The sequence below is a fragment of the Pomacea canaliculata genome, linkage group LG10, assembly GCF_003073045.1.
Source record: "Pomacea canaliculata isolate SZHN2017 linkage group LG10, ASM307304v1, whole genome shotgun sequence".
Lineage (NCBI taxonomy): Eukaryota > Metazoa > Mollusca > Gastropoda > Architaenioglossa > Ampullariidae > Pomacea > Pomacea canaliculata.
This window is the reverse complement of record NC_037599.1, coordinates 6,679,460-6,699,723: the sequence shown is the minus strand read 5'-3', so window position 1 is coordinate 6,699,723 and position 20,264 is coordinate 6,679,460. Positions and strand designations below refer to the sequence as shown.

Sequence of the window (20,264 nt, the reverse complement as noted above, 5' to 3'; positions counted from 1 at the left end):
CTCAGTGTTGAGTAAAAAATCTCGCTAAGATCCGTGGTTCTTTCCACTTATTTATGAAAAATTCAGCAGAACTACAAATTCTACTTCATTAGCTTTTTAAAAAAAAAACGTCATAGGAGAAACTAATAATTTGCAATGTTTTTCTGCTTGACGCCATTCCTACCAAATCTTATTGATAACAATTCTTATGTTCTCGAGTTTCAAGCCTACGAAGATCCCTACGCACACAAAAAAATGATTAAAATCTTGACGTCACGTTTGTACACGCCTACATCTAATTAACGTATAGTCCCAGCTCTACCTAGCCTATCCATGTACAATCCCGAGGTCTATCCTGTGCATAGTGTACAGATGTATCAAAGAATCAAAGGAAGATATTAATATCTTGTCCAATCTTCACCCAATCATTAAAATAGTTGCTTCTTACTTGTCCTTGAAGATAATATTGTTTCCAACATTCGACGCATTTCTCATTCAAGAGAACAGCAACATAAGCACACACACATATATATATATACAAAACGAGAAGACATTTGTTAAGGGAGGTAAACATATTTATTATTTTCTGTACACCACATTTTCACAATGCTTAAAGCTGCGTATAAGGCACATTGAAAGTTACTGCACTGAGCTCATTACAATTATTAACTTGCTTTGTGATAAGTGCTCTCTTCAGCACCATGGTCAACACTGGTTTTGTGGACAGGACTAATAAACTAGTCACGCGGAAAGTGAAATCAATATTTTACAATATAATATTTTATATCTTTGCACCATTAAGTGTCGAAAGGTCACGTGGTGCGCTCCGACGGCTATATTTACTACCCTGTTTACTTATTGCTGGTTCCAGATCACCTGGATCACTGCGATTATTTTTATTAAATCTCTTTAATCCTGTACCTGTTGTTGGCACACACAAAAAATTAATTAAAAAAAACCAACAACAACAAAAGTTCTTAGTGCAACGCAGTCACGAGAGCTCTCATAACAAAAGGAACATTATTTCTCATTCCATAGAAGAGATTATCATGAGGGAAATTTTGATTTTTTATTATTTCTATAGTAAAACTATACAACTGTGTCTGATGAGCTAAAAGGTGGACAGCTGTTGAACTAAATTATAATTACATCATCGCTGTTGTAAAAGGTTTTCTTGTAAGCATACTGCGATGGATTATGTTACAGACTGTAACGACATGGCTGTGAGCCATGGCTTCTGTACGACCCCCATATGCTTGAGTCCAGGAACATTGTGCCTTTGAGAGACTGTATTACAGATCATTAAAGATGGACAAAAGCGCTTTGAACGTTCACAGACTGAGCCGACAGCTGACAAAATACAGGAGTTACAGCAACATGGAGGCGCATAGCTTCTCGCTCACGGTAACAATTGCCATAGGCCGAATAAGTAACACGAGAGGGTGATCATCAGGCAACAAGAACTGACAACGAACACAATAAAACAATAAGATCATATTATAAACACACAAGCAGCTGGCTTTGTTTTGTGCAGATAATCACTTTACTCCCAAAACGTGTGCAAATATCAATATTTTTGTGAATGGGGTAGGGTTGCTGTTGTGTTTCTCCTTTCTACCATATTACTGAACAAATTGTTTGTTGTGAACAGCAGAGGAGAAGGGAGAAGGAGAGTTGGGAGTGGTAGAAAAGGTATACGTGTCTGATCCCCCGCATAAATCCTTCTGCTTTGCAGTTATTAAGAGGGTGAAAGTGGCATGAGGAAGGCAGACGCATCCATTTCATCCCAGGTTTTATCGATGCTTCTTGGAGGGAAGATGAAATGAGTTTCAAACCTTTTACTAAGGACTCCCACGAACCGTTGGAAAAGCTCTTCCAGTTTTTGCAATTTGCCTTTCGAGAGATTTTAACCTTCCTGGATAAAGAAGCCCCCATTACAAACCCTTTTAAAGCTCCTGTAGCTTTGTACTTCTTATCTAATGAGAGACTTTCGCAACAAATGTTACAGGAAGAATCTTTACAACACAATGCGCGATTGCCATCCTGCTCCTTTTGTCACCCTCCCTCCCCCAACATGATTCTGCGGAGAAAGTCACGAGACATGTACGTGCTGCAAACCAGCGCCAGGTCTTGCCGGACACATTAGGGTTACAGATGGCATGTGCAAACATTATGGGTCACTGTGAATCTTGCCAGACACATCGGGTCACTAGGAGTCATTATTCACGTTGAGGGCATAGTTCACGTCTTGCCAAACACGGTTGGTGTTTTAGACCGGGTCCTTCGCCACCAACGCCGGCAGTCATGGGGATTCCTGCATAAAACTTGGGGCGCCCGGGGAACAGGCGCAGAATCACTATCCACGATCCACACAAATGAACTGAACCACGAGGTTCGCGTGGGTTAGATGTTGGAACGTTCGGGAAAGACATCAAAAATATAAGAAGATGAAAGAAGGAATAGTGTGACGTCAGGAAGAAGGTGGCGCAGGACTAAAGCATCGCTAGTGATTGAAGGTAAGATGTTCATTCAAGACTTGTGAACGTTAAGTAGCCGAGACCTACTTCCTGGCAAACATTGTGGAATCTGCGCCCAAGTTACGAGGGAACAAGCACTGGAAATGACGCCCAAGAAACGAAACAATAAACACTTCGGAGTTCATGCTCATAAATGCAAGTAATGTGGATGCCTTGTCCGCTGTACACAATGTTTTAAAATGCAAGGAAGTGTCACAGCCCTTACATTGGGGAAAAAAGCAAGTTTCATCCCAGTATTTTCGTATCTGACTTAAGAACCACAACCACTGTCGTTTTAAGAGACACAAATACCTATGGAAACAATGGATTCCAGCTACTAAGTTATGATCCAATTTTATGGCATCCATGCTTTTCTCAAAGTGTATAAAATAAGACAAGAGTGCTTGCTTTATGGGATCGAAATGGTCGACACGTCCTTTCATTGGCGGGATTTTAACCTCTAGACGGCTGTTGATTGGTAGGGTCTAAATTACTTCAATGACACTTTAAATAGGGTGTAAGCGCCGGGATGATGACAAAGTAGTTTTAAAAATCAAGTTGTACCACACAATATCTAACACTTTGTCCAAGACGCAGAAAGACCAAACTCAATCACAAATATTTCCACACTAACAACAACTGTCACAATATCTTTTTCTGGATGGACGGGAGGTGGTGGGCGAGAGGCGGAGGGCGTAAGGTGAGTACGATACTACAGCCGGATTTTTATCATTGCACTAAGAGTGTTTGCAAACTGATAAAACATTTGCCAATAAAGATCTTGTCAGATAATCGTGTCCATTACTTGCAGAAAGCTGCTGAGACACCGGAAGATTCGCTCTCATTGGCGGACGTTGTATAATACTAGGCGATGCGTTTCAAATGTAGTTTTGTAGGTAGAGTATTTCTCAACTCGATAGAATCGGCTGCAGATTTTCGTATTGTCTTTGCTCATAAGCTTACTTTCTTTTCCCGTTACATTTCTGCTTGGGACATATCGCTAGGGGAATGTGAAGGCCGGGATCAAATATGGTGGTTGAAAACATCTGGAAGGTACACAAAATTGTCACAAAGAGCACAGGATATATAACACAGAAGTCATATGAGTACTACATAATTCTGAGGTATTGTTCCGGCGGACCAACGTAACGAAATAAATATATTATGACCATTTGTTGGATATGGCCATCTGGAGTACTCCGCAATCATTTCCACGATTTTGCAAAAAAAGTTTGACGTGAAAAGACTTTGCTGGCAAGGCTTGTTTATTACTGAGATGTCTTTTCACTACTGTTGGATTCGAAGGCAGGGCTACAAATGTGTTCTGCTATCATTATGTTGCCCGACCTTTGATGGTTTTCCGCTTATTTCCTGAAGTTCTATTCTGTCATCCTCTTTGAGCGCTTTCTCTTGGCATCATTTCCTGTGAAACATAACAGAAACTGAATGACTTGGAAAAAATCAAAGCAAAAATGGGAGAGTCACTTATAATCTTGGAACTCTCGGAAGTATTTGCTCCAAAAATAAAGTTTCAAGGTGCTGAAGACCTTGAAATACATTGTTATCAGTATCGTTGCTTAGCAAACAAAATTCTGTCTTCAGTGCGTATCTTTCTTTTCAACCCCGAAAAATCGCTTTGCTTATTTTTTTTTTTTTCTCACATTCATGTCTATTCTCCGCCTTCACGCAAGATGTCGTTAACATCCGCATCCGCAAGTTGCTCATGGTCTATTACTATTTTTGACCAGGAAGAAAACTCGCGCTGACGTCCACGCTCATTTGCGAATGCAATAGTAGTTGTAGTTGTCAGTCGAGTTGTCGTTCAAGCAAGACCGGCAATAGCCCAGGACATCCGACATGTGGACACAACGGATTCAGAAGTCTTGGACTGCACCGAAGACAGTACAAAACGCAGATTACAAAATAACCAACTGTTTTTGTGATCACGTGGGCTTACGAAAAAAGTAAGCAGACGTTTATGTTAACGATTTCGGCATTTACAGTTCTAAAAAAATATGCTTACACGTGATAAACTTGCGTTCACACGTTTTAATGAGGTATTTACGCACACAAACTGTGCTGATGGGTGATAAAGACATGTTAAACCTGATTACAGGTGGAAATGATGTGTTTACACAGGATAAACCAATGTGTACACATGCTAGACCTCGTCTTTACGCTGTGCGTAAACGCAGGGTTGGCATTTGACTCCACCGTATACTTCGCAAGCCATGAGTAGACAATAGAATCGCTCTTCTACATCACGGAAATCTCCACGATGTTATAGTAATAAAAACAAATGTCCTCTTATAACAAGATCAAAAACCCACTCGTCTATCCAGAGCACGCGCAGCGCGATTTTGTGCGTACCGTCCTCGTACGCTCAGAAACTTATTCATAAATCCTTGCGCTGTCAGAGATACGCAACTCAAAACCCCACTTGATGCCACCAAGTCTTCCAGGTTAGGCTTCCTCGAGACATAACTATGCAAATGTTAGAAACTTTTTTTAACCCAGTGAGAAATAGATGATAACCCAGCGAGCGCCTGTCCAAATACGACAGAAGTGTCTCTCGTCCAATTTCCGAACTGGCAAAAAAAAAAAAAAAAATAGATATTAAAAAACAGTAACAAAAAATAAAACCTTCGTCACGAATACTGATTACTTTCAAACCTGTGTGTAACTTTATTACAGCGTCAGTGTATGGTGTGGCTTCTGGGCCAAAACGCCTCAGACGCCATCTATGCGCAAGGCAACTGTGGTCATGGTAGGCAACAATCGGCTGCTGACTTTTCAAAGTCTTTTTTCTAAATTTAGGCCAATCGCCTAAAGATGTCGCATATTACATCTGCCGAATGAAAAAACAATTAAAAGAAGTGCAACATTGTCGCTTGTCTTACTGCTCCGTTTGTCCTTTCTCAACGTTAGTTCAACGAACCGGCCTTTTCCACCTCCCTATACATAAGTATATGCACATATATTTAGCCAGTTTACAAATCTGACAATTTATAAACTGGAATAAACTTTGTAAGACTAAATTTACACGTCTGTACAAACAGCAATAAAGTGACATCTTTAAAAGGCCTTCCGTGTCGATGTCAGTTTTACTGAAGCGACCTCATACTCATCCGGTCATCAGCCTGCCATTTGCTTCCCTCATATATTATATATTATACAGTATATATTGTATAATACATTGTTTAACATATCATAAATTATATATACTACATTATTAAATACACTATATATTTTATATTGACAAGTGTGATCAACGAATTTTAAGTACAGTTTTACAAAAGGAATTCCTTGAAATAGTTCCTTATTAGGATTTCCTTTCCGGTGTTAATTATAAGTCAATGTTATGTTAATGCTGTGGTTGCAGGCCTGTTTGTACAGATTAGAATAGGACTGTGTCGCTTGAGTATGCTGAAAACACTCGGTCGGGCAACGACCGTACCAGGCGCCACTGCTGTCATTCGAAGCCGGACATGTCGCCATCTGGGTGTCCGTTCGCATGTGCATCTGCGGTGTACTCGTGCCTGCGTACTGTTGTCCGTAGGGTATGATGCTCGTTGACGGCTCCCTCATTCTTGTGGCCGAAGCGCCAGGGTTGGGTAAGTCGTCTCGAAAGAAAATAGTGTTGTGTAAAAGGTCAAAGGCCGATCTGGGCCCGTGGTCTCCCGGAAACTGCCTCTGCGGCACCGGCCTCAGCTCCTCAAACTTTTTGCCGAACTGCGTCGGGGTGGTGGGTGTGTGGCTGGAGCTCAGCAACCCGCAGGCGTCAGCGTGTGACGTGTCCAGGAGACTATCTGGTGTCTGCGAGCCCAGCAGTTGAGGGCTGGACAAAGACGGCGTGCCGCCCTTGGCGCACGAGCTGTTGGCAAAGAGGCTGTCTTCGTCTGTTGGTCCCACTGGTCTCGTTCCGTCCGGCGCATGTGGCTTGAGCAAGCTGCTGCCTTGCTGCGATCCCCCGGCTTCCGGCGACTGAGATTGGCTCGCACAAGGGAAGGAGTCTTGCGAGTCAAGAGGCTCCGTTTTGAGCCCCGGCATAGAGTAAAGATCGTCCATCCTGGACAAGCTTCCGAAGAGGGTTTCCGCTGAGGACGATAAAAAACCAGCCGTGGTGCTGCTACTGCTGGCGGAGAAGCGGTCTTCTAGCAACAGCGGTTGCGGCGGAGGCGGTGGGGCGCCGTCTCCCACGGACTCTCCCGGGAACCTGGCCTGCGGCAGCAGCTCGCTCGGCCTGTGTTGCAGCAGGTTCGTGTCCCTCAGAACCCGCATTTCTGTGCCACCTAGACTGCTGACGGCGTTGTCTATGCAGCTGTTGTCTCGCAGCCGATACTGCGGGCTGTCGCAGAAGCCCTGCTCGCCGCCGGCAGTGGCCAGAGGTGACCGGACGTTCAGGGCCGGAAACGACCTAGCGCCCTGACCGAAGGCGACTGGATTGGGCAGAAGCCGAGGGCTCTCCACCATCCCCATACCGCATCCTCGTCGGGCCGGGCGCCCGTTGTCGCCGCCGCCGTGTAAGAAGAGGTCCAAAGACGGACCTGTGCCAGACGGGTAGGCGTTGGTGATGTTGATTTGCGTGAAGGGGGCGGGCGGCTGCAGCGACTCCTTGAACATGTCGTAGGCGGGAAGGTAGCTTTTGAACGCTGGGCGGGATTTGTTACACATGCACTCGAACGGCGGGCACGAGCACATAACCTCGTCGCCTGTAAAGGTCAATGAAAAAAGCAAAGGTTACAAAACTGTCTCAGTCTTTCCGCAGAGAATTGTATCATTACCCGTGAGCATTGGATGTGAAAGAAAAGTCATTTTTCGTTAATACTAACAATCATGCTGTATTTAATCGCAAAAGATTTGGGCAAAGCATTAAGTTGCACCTACATATTTTAGTTTGATAGTTCCTGGATTACGATACACGATTAAAAGACGATACATGTTTAAGATATATATATATACAAGTGTGTGTAATCGCAAAAGGATCGGTGTTATAAACAAGGGATAAATAAGATATAACAGTTAAACTTGCCAGGTAAAGCAGCGAACAGCTTTCTTCCAGGTGCGTCTTCGTGGTCACCTAGAAGATGCCGCTTTCTGTCTGTGCCAAACACTTCTGATACCTGGAAAAGAAATCCGTATGTTATTAGTTGTCTGTGAGGATTAGGCTTTCTTGAACTTTCTGTTTTTTCTTTCCTTTTCTTTCTTTTGAGGGGGGCAGATGTGGATCTGACGTGAAACAGCTGTTATATTCGTAATTTAAAATATCCTTGTTCCTGTTCGCCTTTGTAAATATTAAATAATCTACAAGATAGTAATTATAATGATTCTAATAATTGCCCCTGCCCATTCCACACAACCCAGCATTCCACAGCCACAAAACGATCTTGCATGCTTTGACATTTTGCTCTTCCCTTTTTACCTTCTTGTGTTTTATGTTTTCATTTTTTCTATCATATTATTTTTCTACACTGTGCTCGGTGTTTCCATCGTTAGTAGGCGCTGAAACAGCTGTTAGCCTACCTGACAATTTCATTCTTCATTTCACAACACAAAAACGGCTTAATTGAAAGTTGTTAATGACCTGACTGCAGCATGAGAGACGAGCGTTATGCTCAAATGACTAGACCAGGGGTGGGCAAAGATTGTTTTTTGTTTTGTTTTTTGTTTAACATACCAAAAGCCACGTCATGTGATTATACAACAAACCTAGTGAAAAATGGGATTAAAATATATGTACAATGTGGTGTTCACTTGACGAATTTACCAAGAGCATTTTATCAGAGCTTTTAAGAAATCATATCCAGTATTTGCCAGCAACATGAGTCAATATTTACCATGAAGGACTTGTAATGCCGTGCGCCCCCGGCACCTCGTCTGCTTTCAGCTACTGACTTCACTTCCGGTCTAGGGTGGTCGTGATAGCCTTTTGCCTGGAAGTAGATAGCTCCATGAGAATGGCGCCAGAAATGAGTCACCGGATATCCACAGTGGCCTCGACAAGCCAGCAGCTCTAGAGTTCCAGGGCAGTTTGGATTTGGACATGGCTTGCCTGGAAAAGAAAAGAAAAACTAAGTACAAACAAAAAGGTGGTGCTTACAAACGAGTTCAATGACAGGATAACAACTGGTGCTGTGTCCAGGAAAAAAATATGGGTTCTCGCCAAAAGTCTCGCCAGAACCTCTAGACCTGCATACAATTTTCATGGAGAGAAAAATTCTGTACTGCGTTTCACCTTTTTAAAGTTTTACTTAGAGTCTTAGATCTGAGAGCTTTGCTTTCTCATTCATTCTCTTATCTGTCTGTTTGGTTGGTTTTCTTTCTTTTAGCCTCAGAAAGCTTCATTTAGCTAATATATTATAGTTTATATTGGATGCTTGTGACCTCTGTGCATGTTTTTTTCCACTTTGTTCTTGGTTCTTTCATTTTGGGTGGGTGGTTATTTTATTCTATTTTATTTTTGTACATATGTTTGTGTGTGTGAGAGGGAGAGAGAAAGAGAGACAGAGAATGTGAGTGTCTTTCTTTAAATGTGTTTGCATGTTCAGGGTTTTCAACTCCCATTGTTCGCTAAGTACTTTTGCGGGTTTTTCCTTCCTTTCCTTTTTCTTAACCACGAGGCAAGTGGTCCTTTTCCAACTCTTCTGACTTTTATCGATTGGACCTTCTCCTTCTGATGCCTATTTCCCTCCATTGTTTGCTGTGTCGTTTCTTTAGCATCTTGCCATAGGGACATTCGTAACGGCTCATTTTGTAAAGAATGGCATTAACGTCGACTTCGCTGGAGAGTAGGTAACCGACCAAGAAAAAGCAGAAGAGGAAGCCCTGCTTTCAGCTCCTCGGTTATTATTTTCAGTCTGTTTGTATGGTTTATATTCGGTACAATATGCCACGAAACCATGGACACAAACTGTTTCAGTAATCAGCTGGTTTTCAACAGTAATTTCATCATGTGTGCCTTCCTCCAGAGAAAATAGATAATTTGTTTGTTGCTGTAAAAGTACCTACTTTGTTTCAGAAATATTTTTAATGACACATATATGTGAAATGCGAACATTTTTTTCAATTCAAAATTGTTCAATTACTATTTTGGCCAAAAACTTTCCTAGCCTCAATTTTTGTTTGACCTGCACATGGTTATGATCCAGATGAAACGTTTGCACATTTATTTTATATATACATATCACATATGTATATAAAAGAAAAAATTGTAATTTTGGATTTACATTTTGAATACAGTTCAATAAAAACGGTGTGTATATATGTTGTTTACTTTTGAGAGGGAATGAATGAGATAGTTGATTTTTGAGCTGGTGCTTCAAAACACCCAGAGGTGTGTTAAAATGAGATGAATGTCATGTGACATAATCAGCTGCACATCAAAAAGACCGCGAGATGTGTGTCCTTTTCCAGCAGTTCTTGCTTCCCTTTACTTGAAAAAGCAGCAGTTGTAGAATGCCGATGCTGTGGTTTGGGTAACGGGGAATTTCAATCCTTTTATTACACCCTGGACGAGCTTACAGAAGGGTTTGGTGCAACAGGTCTGTTGGTCTTTACCTCTGCTCACGGGAGAAGTCTGCCGCTGCAGGTGAAGATCAATAAAAAAAAAATTATTATGGGGAAGGGCGCTGTCTCGGTTCGGCCACATCTCTGTAAGATGAGCAATCCATGGAGACCGGAAGTGGCTTGGAGGGCGGAGGGGAATAGAGGAGTGGACGGCTACTGCGGAGTATCAGTCAAGTGCTTCATCTTCCGCTGCTGATGTCAACGCATTTACGGCCTATACTGCCGAACATCGCTGTTACTAACATGAGTTTCAGGTGGATTTTTGCCGTTCGTTTCTACGTCGTACCTATCACTACTTCTCTTCTCAGGGAAACGCGCAGCAGCTTCGCCGGATATGGTTCTTTCGACACTTCGGCTCCAGGTTCATGACCCAGGGCGACCCAGTGTCGCTCCTTGATCGGGGTTCTCCTGCAAGGACCGTGAACACACCGTGGTCTTCAACACCTCACTTCCACCAGCAATGTAACGGCTGGCCAGCCAACGGGGAATCCGCTGTTGGCGCGTTCTTGTCTTGATCTGGTTACTTTCCTGCTGGCTCTCCCACCTCCCATTGTATGACCTTTGGGTGACCTGGATGTGTTATGTGACCTTGTTTGCCTCTGACCAATCTGAAAACGTTCTTTTCCGTTTCATCAGTGTTATTCACCTGATGGTAAGTTGCATTATTTTTGTAAACTTTATGTTTTAGTAGTTCATTTTTATAACTTTTCTGTAGAATCTTCATGTTGTGACACACACCTCACTCCCGGTTAAAAAAATGCAGCGGGGGGAAAAAAACAAGATTCTGTTTTGCGTCGAGAACATTCTCTGCACGAACATGTATGAAGAAGATGGAAACAATGAAACGTTTGATGAGTATTGTCGGACAGAAATGTAGGGGATAGGGGAGGAGATGTATTGTTACACCACATTTTCTTATACTAGCATTAAATGTCACACTGAAGAATCCAAAACGCATTTTTCTTTTTAAAGGACGACGGAGTGCAATTTTTTTTATGATAAAGTAAAGCTTAGAGCAAGATACCCCCCACCACCACCACCCCTATCTTGATCAATGCCTCAATTTCGTTCCCGAGATAAACATTAGCAAAACATTAGCAAGCTCAGGTCAAGATCATCAACAGAGACGTGTGCATTGTTTATAGATATGTTTACGTTGTCAACGCATAAGCTGATGGGGGTATCTGGGACCATAATTTAATTGGAAGAACCTATGTAGAAACGTGACGTGGCTTATAAAATTTTGCACCAAAACAGCTGCTCTCTTCTTGTCGAGAATTATTGAGTAAAAAGATTTATTTGATTTTTCCCAAACAACAATGATTTTGAATGACAAAATAAACCTTCGCGTGCTTTTTTATAATATTTATTGATAGGGACGAAAGACTGTCCCGATGGCTGATGTAGATAAAAGTTTCTGGAAGCTCAGCGGCTTTTTTGTTCCACTTACAGAGAGACGACTATAACGTGCACATGAACCTATTTTGAGACAGTTTTTTATTTTAAGTTTTGTCCATCAGTATTTCGCAACAGTGACTGGCAAGCCTTTGCAATCAATTTGTGTGGGAAGTCGTGTAGTTGTGCATTTGTGCTTGCGGTGAGATTGGGTTTAGGGTTACGAAAAGGAAAGGCAGCGTTTTACACGTTGTGCTGTACTGCTTTGCAGCAGCACTTCTTTCTTATAATTTAATTACCTACAGCACAATCGAAGCTCGTTGCCAAGGGTAACAGAGACTGTCCCTTCCCCTTCCAATTTTATTTTATTTTATTTTATTTTTTTTTGTTTTTGGTACTCTTCGCGGCTACAGAAGCTGTACATTTTTTTACGCGTATGATGGCTTAGAAAGGAATTTTTAAAAAGCCTTTATGTTAATAAACCAGACTTCTTGTACTAAGATAATAGGCCTCTAATACTTCTGGGTTATTGGGGTAGGAGTAGATCCTTACTGCGTGTACTCTTGATATAACGATGCCATTATCGTACCGTATTCAAACGCACAGCCACATAGTTCTTAGCTTACCTCACCTTGTCTGCATCATACTTCCTCTTTGATTCTTTGACATTTCTGACAAAGGTACTACTTTGATATTAGTTCAGCATGCAGCCTCAGTAGCAATGTTGCTATTTTCATTTCATTTTATTGGCTATAAGCCCAGGGGTCATTTTTAGGTCAAGCACAGCACGCAAGACATGTAACAGCAACATTACTCACTGATTTGCTTCCGTCGTGCCTTGTCGCAAATGGCGGGTCTGAGGTGAACTTTCTCTCCGTTCTCCAGGAGGCAGTCCTGGGAGCAGACGAGGACACCAAGGCATGACTTTTTGAGGATGAGGGCGTTGTGGTTGTTGGTGTTCCGCATGGCCCAGCCGCTGACGTGGCGCCGGCCATCTTCCTGTTGCGGGCTGTAGATGTACCGGCAGTGACCGTGTGGCCATGGCTGGAACTTGTCGAATTTCTCGGGCTGTATAGATACAGAAGACAGATGGCTTTAGTTCCTACGGTGGAAAAAAATAAAGGAAGGAAGCCAGGGAGACAGCCGTGCATGCAGATGATACCAAGACGCGCACGCACTGTCACGCACACACGCACGCATGTACACACGCACGTAAGCATTTTTCAATGTTTGTTCCATTCAATTCTTTGCTAGTAAACACCAACAGGTCGGTAGCAAATGTCACTCGGTTTTTAGCTTGTTTCATACCAAACAGGAACAAGGTGTCCAGTTATAGGACTCTCACGCAAAGAAATTAAAAAGATGCACAATTAGCAGTGGAATGCCTCTTGTTTCACATTGCAAAATGCATTGCTACATTAAAACCATAATGCAACTTAACGTGTTAATAATAGCTGGTCTAAAATGATAGCTGACCTAAGTTTTGACAAATATAGAAAACATATAAAATAAGACGATATATTTAAATTTTATTTCTGATCAAACAGACTCGGATATCGTACTTCACTCTTGATAGTTTCTATGGTGGTCTGGCCTCCCCTGGAAGCTCGCTGGCTTTTAGTAATTGTCTAATTTCACTAACATATCACCTAATATGCTGAAAAATAACAGCATACTAACATGACAGTAAACGAGTATTCAAAGAAACATTAAGAGAATGTTCAAACGATACAGGGACAGGTAATTTGTAATTAAAAAAAAAAAAACAGACACAATGACAGTAAGTTTATATTGTAGACTAATCGAGAGTATTAATCACATATAGCTTCAGAGTACATTTTTACAAGCAACACGAACAAGCATGCCGTTTGGGAATGAATAAAAAGGCATAATTTAGAAATGGTTATAAGCAAAATAGGGGAAAACATCTGCACGCGCAGTAATGACTGATCCTAAAATTATAACAAAATCAAAATGATCGGTAAATTCTGCTTGATTGTTTTTAATACTATTCCGAAACATGAAATGTGTTTCTCAGATTATCAATAAATATTACAAGATCAAAATGACACTTTTTTTAATTGGCATTTTGTAGATTGGTTAATTGAGACACAGATTCGAGACATTCAAACACTTTCATATTCTTCTCTTTTTGCAGGTATACACGAAAAATAACTGACAAGACGTCCCCACCACAACCCACAACCCCTACCCCGCCCCATCTCAAAGCCACTTAGTAAATAGAATTAACATGGTTTGCAGTTGCGACTGGAACATATGAAGTTCAGGTACAATAACCATAGTAATTGTAATAATTAAAAGAGGATAAAAGATTAAGAGCGATCTTTCAATTGTATTCGCCTACAAAACTATCTTTCTTTCTAGAAGTTCTGGTTGCAGTTTGTCTGCGTTGAAAAAAAAAGCTTGTAGAAATAAGTGTCTCCCTTATTGATAAACTGTATTTTAATCCGTTATTGCTTTATTGTTTTTCTGCTGTCAGCTTATGTTAGGTTCGGAACGGTTCTTATAATAATAGAAATAATAATATGTGGCTTTTTATTTAGATCATGGGCTTTTTCACGAAGCGTTTTCGTTGATTCTTTGCTTTGAGTTATTTTTTTTCACTCCCTTTATTATTATTTTACAATTAATTTATAAGTATTGACTTTTCTGTTCTTTGTGTATGTGTGTGTGGTGTAGTGGTGTTTAGGATTAATACTCTTTCCTGTCTTTCTTTATTTCAGTCTTTCTCCCTTCTGGTTGTAGTAATTTAAATATTTTCTTTACGTTAGAATTTTTGGGGGAGATGGGGTGGGGTGGGAGGCAATATTTTTCTTGAGGGTATTTTATATGAATTTTACTGCTCGGAATTTTATGGTGACTAATGGTTTAGTGTAATCGTTTTACATCGATTTTAATATTAAAACTATACCGACAAAATGTCTTACCTGCAACACACCACCTGAAGAGATTCGACAGCTAATCCTTAACATCCCTCGTAAGGCTAGTGACGAGTTATATCGGAATATAACTCACGGACTCCGCCTCCATGAGTTGCTAGTTCACCGATACAAAAAACTATTCTGTGGAGAGACGGGACATGAAATCCGCAGATCTGAGTCGAGACCTTTTCCCCAACGGTCGTCGCTCCCTGCACACTGCACGCGCCAAAGCTTCCCCTGGGAAGGAATGCAGATCAGGCGATAGTTCACAGCTTTCCTTTAAGTTTGGGGAAAAATCTGGGCTGACACTTGGACAAAGTCGGCTGAACACCTTTTTTTCTAAATATTACAGAAAACATATTGTAGAAGAATCATTTTGAAAATTCCTGGCTATCGTAGCACCACCGCGTTTCAGCAAGTGACCCATGCCACTGCAGCCTAAGTTTCTCAGATGGTGTCACAATATGGCGTGATCTTGTTGAGCCACTTCAACTCGGCGATAAACCCTTAGTGCAACGCCTTTCAAGAGCTTTGGGGTGAACACATCCAGGGTCTTCTGTCGCCTCAAAGACCGTAGGGCGTATGAGAACGTGCCTCGCGTGTGCTAGCATTCCGCTTGAGACCGAAGTGCCACTGCGCAGACTCCAAGCTCAGGGACGAACACTTCCGAGCTCTGCGCATTGGAGTGGCCTCACCCGACTCATTTCCGTTTAATATTCTGCTTCTACCCCGGCTGATCTGACTGCCGTTTTCTGATGATTTGTAGTGGAAATGTTATAAAGGCGTGTCCTGTTAGTGTCATTGGGACGGTATCTGCTTGTACATCCGGTTGGTCAAAGAATTCAACTTTCAAGAAAAACTGTGAGCTTACGAATTTTGTTCCAACGGTGCCAAGTCTGCACTGTTTATATTCAATAGTCCACTCGCTTTTTTTAGACACCATCAGAGCTGTTCACGTGTACATTACGTAGGAGAGAGAGCACTGGCTTATAATTTATGAACTCTGTCCGATAGCTTTCGAAGCGTTAGTTGAATGCAAGTTGGGCCTGATCACATAGGACTCGTCTCGGACCCTCTCTCTCTCTTTGTGAATTTTGCCTTTTCTCGTTCTTTTCTTTTCCTTTTCTCTCTCTCTCTCTCTCTCTCTCTCTCTCTCTCTCTCTTACTCTATTTTATTTTTAAATTTATTTTTCATTATTCTTTCTTTTTACAGGAGTACTGGAATAGAAGAAGGATTTGATTGATTTCCGAATATCTGTGAAAACCTTTACATCGGTCTTTCACGAGTTTATGAATATTTGAAAAATGGTTTCCTACAAAGATTTTGCTTGGAAACTGTTTATGATCGGTTTCGCACACTTTGAGGTGGTCATTGAACTAGTAAAGCTCGGATTTTCTAGAACCATTTTTTTGTGGAACGGTGCGGCACATAAACATCAAGTTTTGTTTTATGCTTTTTTTTTTTTACTTTTATATTACATAGACTCTGAGCTAAAATCCTACTTGAGATTTCCATACCAAACCAAAAAAAGCACTTTACCACTCACCTTTCTTACAACTTTGCGTTAACAGCTAACATAACATATTTCTAGCAAACGTAGTCTTTCACAAGATGATTTAGTTAGGATTTTACATATTTTAGAAGGCAGGTGTGTCTCAAACTACCCGGTGGGAAGAATTTGTTTTCACATGAAAGAAGAATACTCTCGTTTACAACCTGGTCTATTTACCGCTCACTGGTCACAGACACAGGAAACCGAGCAACACAGTTACAACACAGTTACAACACCGCTACAACACCCCCAGTCTACATTTTCCCATCCACCCATTTCCATCTACCAACGTGTTTGCTACACTCACAAACTTGCTTCCTTAACCAACAGATTTCCTTGTTACTCTCGCCAATGTGCTTACCAAGCTATTGCTCATTCCTTAAAATTGGCTAATCTTTCCCTTTTCTTCACTAAGCCAATTTTCAAATCCACGATTCGTTAAGTCTACTTGTTCTGCTCGCATTTTTATGTAGATGTGTGTTTAGGCTTATACCCTTGTGTTTGTGTGTATTTTGTGTGTGGACCAGTGTACACTGTGCGTGAAGGCTGCATTATTACTCACGTTAAATATAGATGTCATTTATCTGCGAGTTCTGATTGGTTATGAGATATTCTGTGATTAACTTTTTTTAATTAAAGAAGACCTGATAAGAAGGATTTTTATGGCGAAATAATACACGCGCTGTTTATTAATATCATCATTCAAAACAGACAAATCGATAGGTAGAATACGTGCTAATAGATCGATTAATAGAGATCATTTATGAGCTCTTCTTATGTTTTTCCAAGAAAAGTTTGTTGATTATTATTTACTGATTGTTTTAATGTGTCATTTATTTGCCAAGACCTCGAAGAAAAATTCCGAAGACGCGTTTAAACCATCATGCTTTAATTGATATCACCATTAAAAGCAGCTAACATAGTTCTTGTTAGAAAGTATTGTTTTGTTGCGTTAAACAACACATCACACGATCAAAAAAAAAGTGCATTTAACAGCTATTCAAAATAATCTTTTGCCTTTTCGTCAGTGAAATTACTACCACGAAATTTTTACATATCATTGTAATATTACTTTTATCCTCTTTCATAAGCAGCAGTATTTTAATTTTGTACTGATCTATAACCTTAACCCTTCGTAGTAGAATTTTAATTCAAATTTATTTGTGCGCATATAATCTTTCTTGATACAAAACACTATGCATAATGTTTTCAATGTATACAACTGGATTGTGGGTCTTTGCTATTTAAAAAAACAACAAAATTTACTCTGTGAACACCGGGTATAAATGATTTACGCAGCTCTATGCTAAAATGAATACTTATCTCACCATTTATTACCATCCGAGAATTAAGTTGGTACTTTGCAGGTTCTAACAGTTCTGCTTATAATAATTTTATCCTCAGCAACCGGTTATTTTTTACCTTTTTTTAAGTTGTTAATCATTAAGTGTTATTATTGATTAAGCAATTATTGATTAGGTTCGAAGACATGTCTGTTTTTTCTTCAGCTGTAGAAGAAGTGGAATGGAAAACAAAACACACACTGTAATTAAGCATTGTATTTATGATTTGTATTGACCAAGTTGTTTATTCTTATGCGCAGCATTACTTAGTGTGCAATCTTGTAGCATGCGTAAATGTTGAAATAAATGCCAAGCTGCTATATTCGATGCCGGATTTTGCAAAACTGAATGTTGAAAATAGCACCTCTCCATATACTGTGAATATGTAAGTGTAAAGTGATCGTGTAGTGAGAATGGCGAAGCTGTTTAATGTTATGCGAGCGGCAATAGGTGAGGAAAAGCACGCGCTGTCCTTTTGATGATCACTGTCGGACCGTCGGACCGTCAAACCACATAAACAAGTGTACCGAGTGTGGGAAAGGGAACTGCACAATTAATAATCCTTGCCAAGACAATGTGATATTTTGATAAACCTAATGTCCATTCTCATGGCTCGAACTCTGTTCTGAATGCCAAATGCAGTCGGCGTTTTTTGTCAAAAATTGCTTACTTGCTCTATACTTTTGTAAATTAGACCTTGTAAAAGTGCTTACTGCGCGCAAGGATCGTGTTCGCCCGTCTTACTCTCCGAATCCAGCGGTCCAGATGATTAGCACATTTCTAGTTTTAAACGCTTTTCGGCCTTTTCGTTCCCGACAGCAAAATGTTTCGTCTGCGCTTGTGCAACGCATTTAAATGACGCACGTGCGAGCTTTGTGGTTAAATTTGCTGTTTTAGAATAACTTAAAGGTTTATAAACATGTTGTGCAACTAGCCCCTGCGACTTTCGGCCTATTGGTGTTAGAGAAGCGATTTTGTGGCAGATACTCGGATATACCCTACCTGAGTTCGAGCCTAAGCAGTTGACTGGAAATGGACACCAGAGCGCCTTCTGTTTTTGGCTTGTATGAGGAGATCCCCGCCTAAGAGGAATACATGTGTTGACTTTTCATCTACTTGTTTGTGGGAAGTTGTGATGATTCTTGTATTTGGAATAAGTGCCGGTATATGATCCATCTCAGTGTGGACTTCCTTCCTTACCCGTGAGCCTACGTTTGGGTACCTGATCGCAGTAAGTGTTGTTGTTTGACTTTAACTACGGCAGTCCCAGATTTGTGATTAACTGTAATCCCCGAAATAATTGAAACTGGGCGTATTAATCATACCGATAACCTTAGCTTAACGGTGGGACATTATTCATCAGAGCTTTCTGACAGCGACAATAACTTAACCTGTGTACATATACATAATATCATCTGACCAAGAAGTCTGACTTTGTTAGTTATTTCATGTACCGTACTTTGACTGTTTGCATTAAATGGTGACTCTATTTGATGATGCTGGGCGTTTGAATGAACCCTTACTTAGATAATGTAATGTCCTGACACGCAGATTGACTTAGGTTAAGACAATGATGTTTGGTGCCATGTTTGTCCTCCACGCGCCTTGGGATTTTGAGCCGTTATTATGATCACTGACATCCCAGGATCTGCTACATTTTTTGGTGAAACCTCAAGCTTTATTAATATTCTGTTGTGTTTCTTATATTGAATAGACTACGTTGCTAATTTGCATTTATTTAAAAAGTAGAAAGAGAAAAAAATGAAGTCATGAAGAGAAGAATTACAGTTTCGGGCTAAACAAAAGGTTCCCTGGCAAAAATCTTTGTGCTTTGTTGTATGAAAGAAAAACACTTACGTGCAGCGAGAGCGTGTACTATGACATTGCCATTGCCAAAGTATCTTTGCTGCGCAAAATCTGGGTTTTTTTCGATGTTGCCAGGCAACTGCAGGCATAATGTATTGACTACGCTGGTGACGATTGACATACAGAACAGACTTTCCTAAATAGTCCAAGACATAAAGACAAGTACCTTGCGAATATTTGTCTAAATTTCACGAAGATAATTTGCCAATACAGAATTTGTATATACAGTAAAGTTGTATCATCAATAATTTGCATCTATACTTTAAAATATCTTTTAGAAAGTAAACAACAGTAGCATAGAAAGGATTTCCATGCCGTCTATATTGATTTGGGAAAAAACATACCTATTGAAGAAACTGAAAATTTTAGGAAAGACTTTGCTTAACATTCTAAGATTGCATGCTTGACTAATGTCTTGAGCTTACTTTAAAAATATATAGTTCACATATATTTTCCTTTTTTCTTATTACAAGCTGGATGTATTTTGTGGACTTCAGAGAACGCCAACTACTTGTCCAACACATGAAATAACCAATTTTGGAGTTGTACGTCACAATAATTAATCTTATGTCTTCCGATGATTTAGTATGGCGATCGTGTTTAGTGTTTCAGCATTAGCAGATATAACAATAAAAGAAAAAAGCAGTTTTATAAAAAGCAAAAGTTTACAGGTGTTCTTTTCTATATAACTAGTGACAGCCGCTTAATGAGACTTAAGGATAAGCTCATCAAATAAGTAGATTATTTGCATGGGGAGAACCCACGTAAATTCTTGCCTCTGGTCATGATTATCTACGAAATATCAAGCATTATTTAATCGCATGTTTCTTTTTCCGACTTGGTAGTTGGTAGGAAATGCTGTATTTGACTTTTTTCGAAACCAGATTCCAGAAAAAAAAATAAGATGTCGCTATCTGCCGAAAAAATGCGCTGTTCATGCTAAAAGTGTTAAATTTTTCTCGGAAAAAAACACGCCTGAGCAGTGCAGCGGCGGGCGTCTCGTCATTTAGTGATGATTAAGACAACAGCCAATGGCAGAGACGGAGGCGTCCGTCAAGTAGGTGTGTCCAAGATAACTAGAAAAAGGATTTTGCAGTTCTGAGA

General features: G+C 40.5%; 1 protein-coding gene across 1 annotated transcript in view; it reads right to left on the bottom strand.

Moving 5' to 3' along the window:
- Positions 1 to 546: 546 nt before the first annotated feature.
- The window catches only part of LOC112574407, a 31,041-nt gene continuing 11,323 nt past the window's right edge, over positions 547 to 20,264 (bottom strand). Inside the window, exons 3-6 of the mRNA XM_025255464.1 lie at positions 12,275 to 12,524; positions 8,333 to 8,547; positions 7,528 to 7,618; positions 547 to 7,207 (exon numbers count right to left, since the gene is read on the bottom strand). Coding sequence (XP_025111249.1) covers positions 5,838 to 7,207; positions 7,528 to 7,618; positions 8,333 to 8,547; positions 12,275 to 12,524 — 1,926 coding nt within the window. The 3' untranslated portion in view covers positions 547 to 5,837. The remainder of the gene's footprint in view (positions 7,208 to 7,527; positions 7,619 to 8,332; positions 8,548 to 12,274; positions 12,525 to 20,264) is intronic.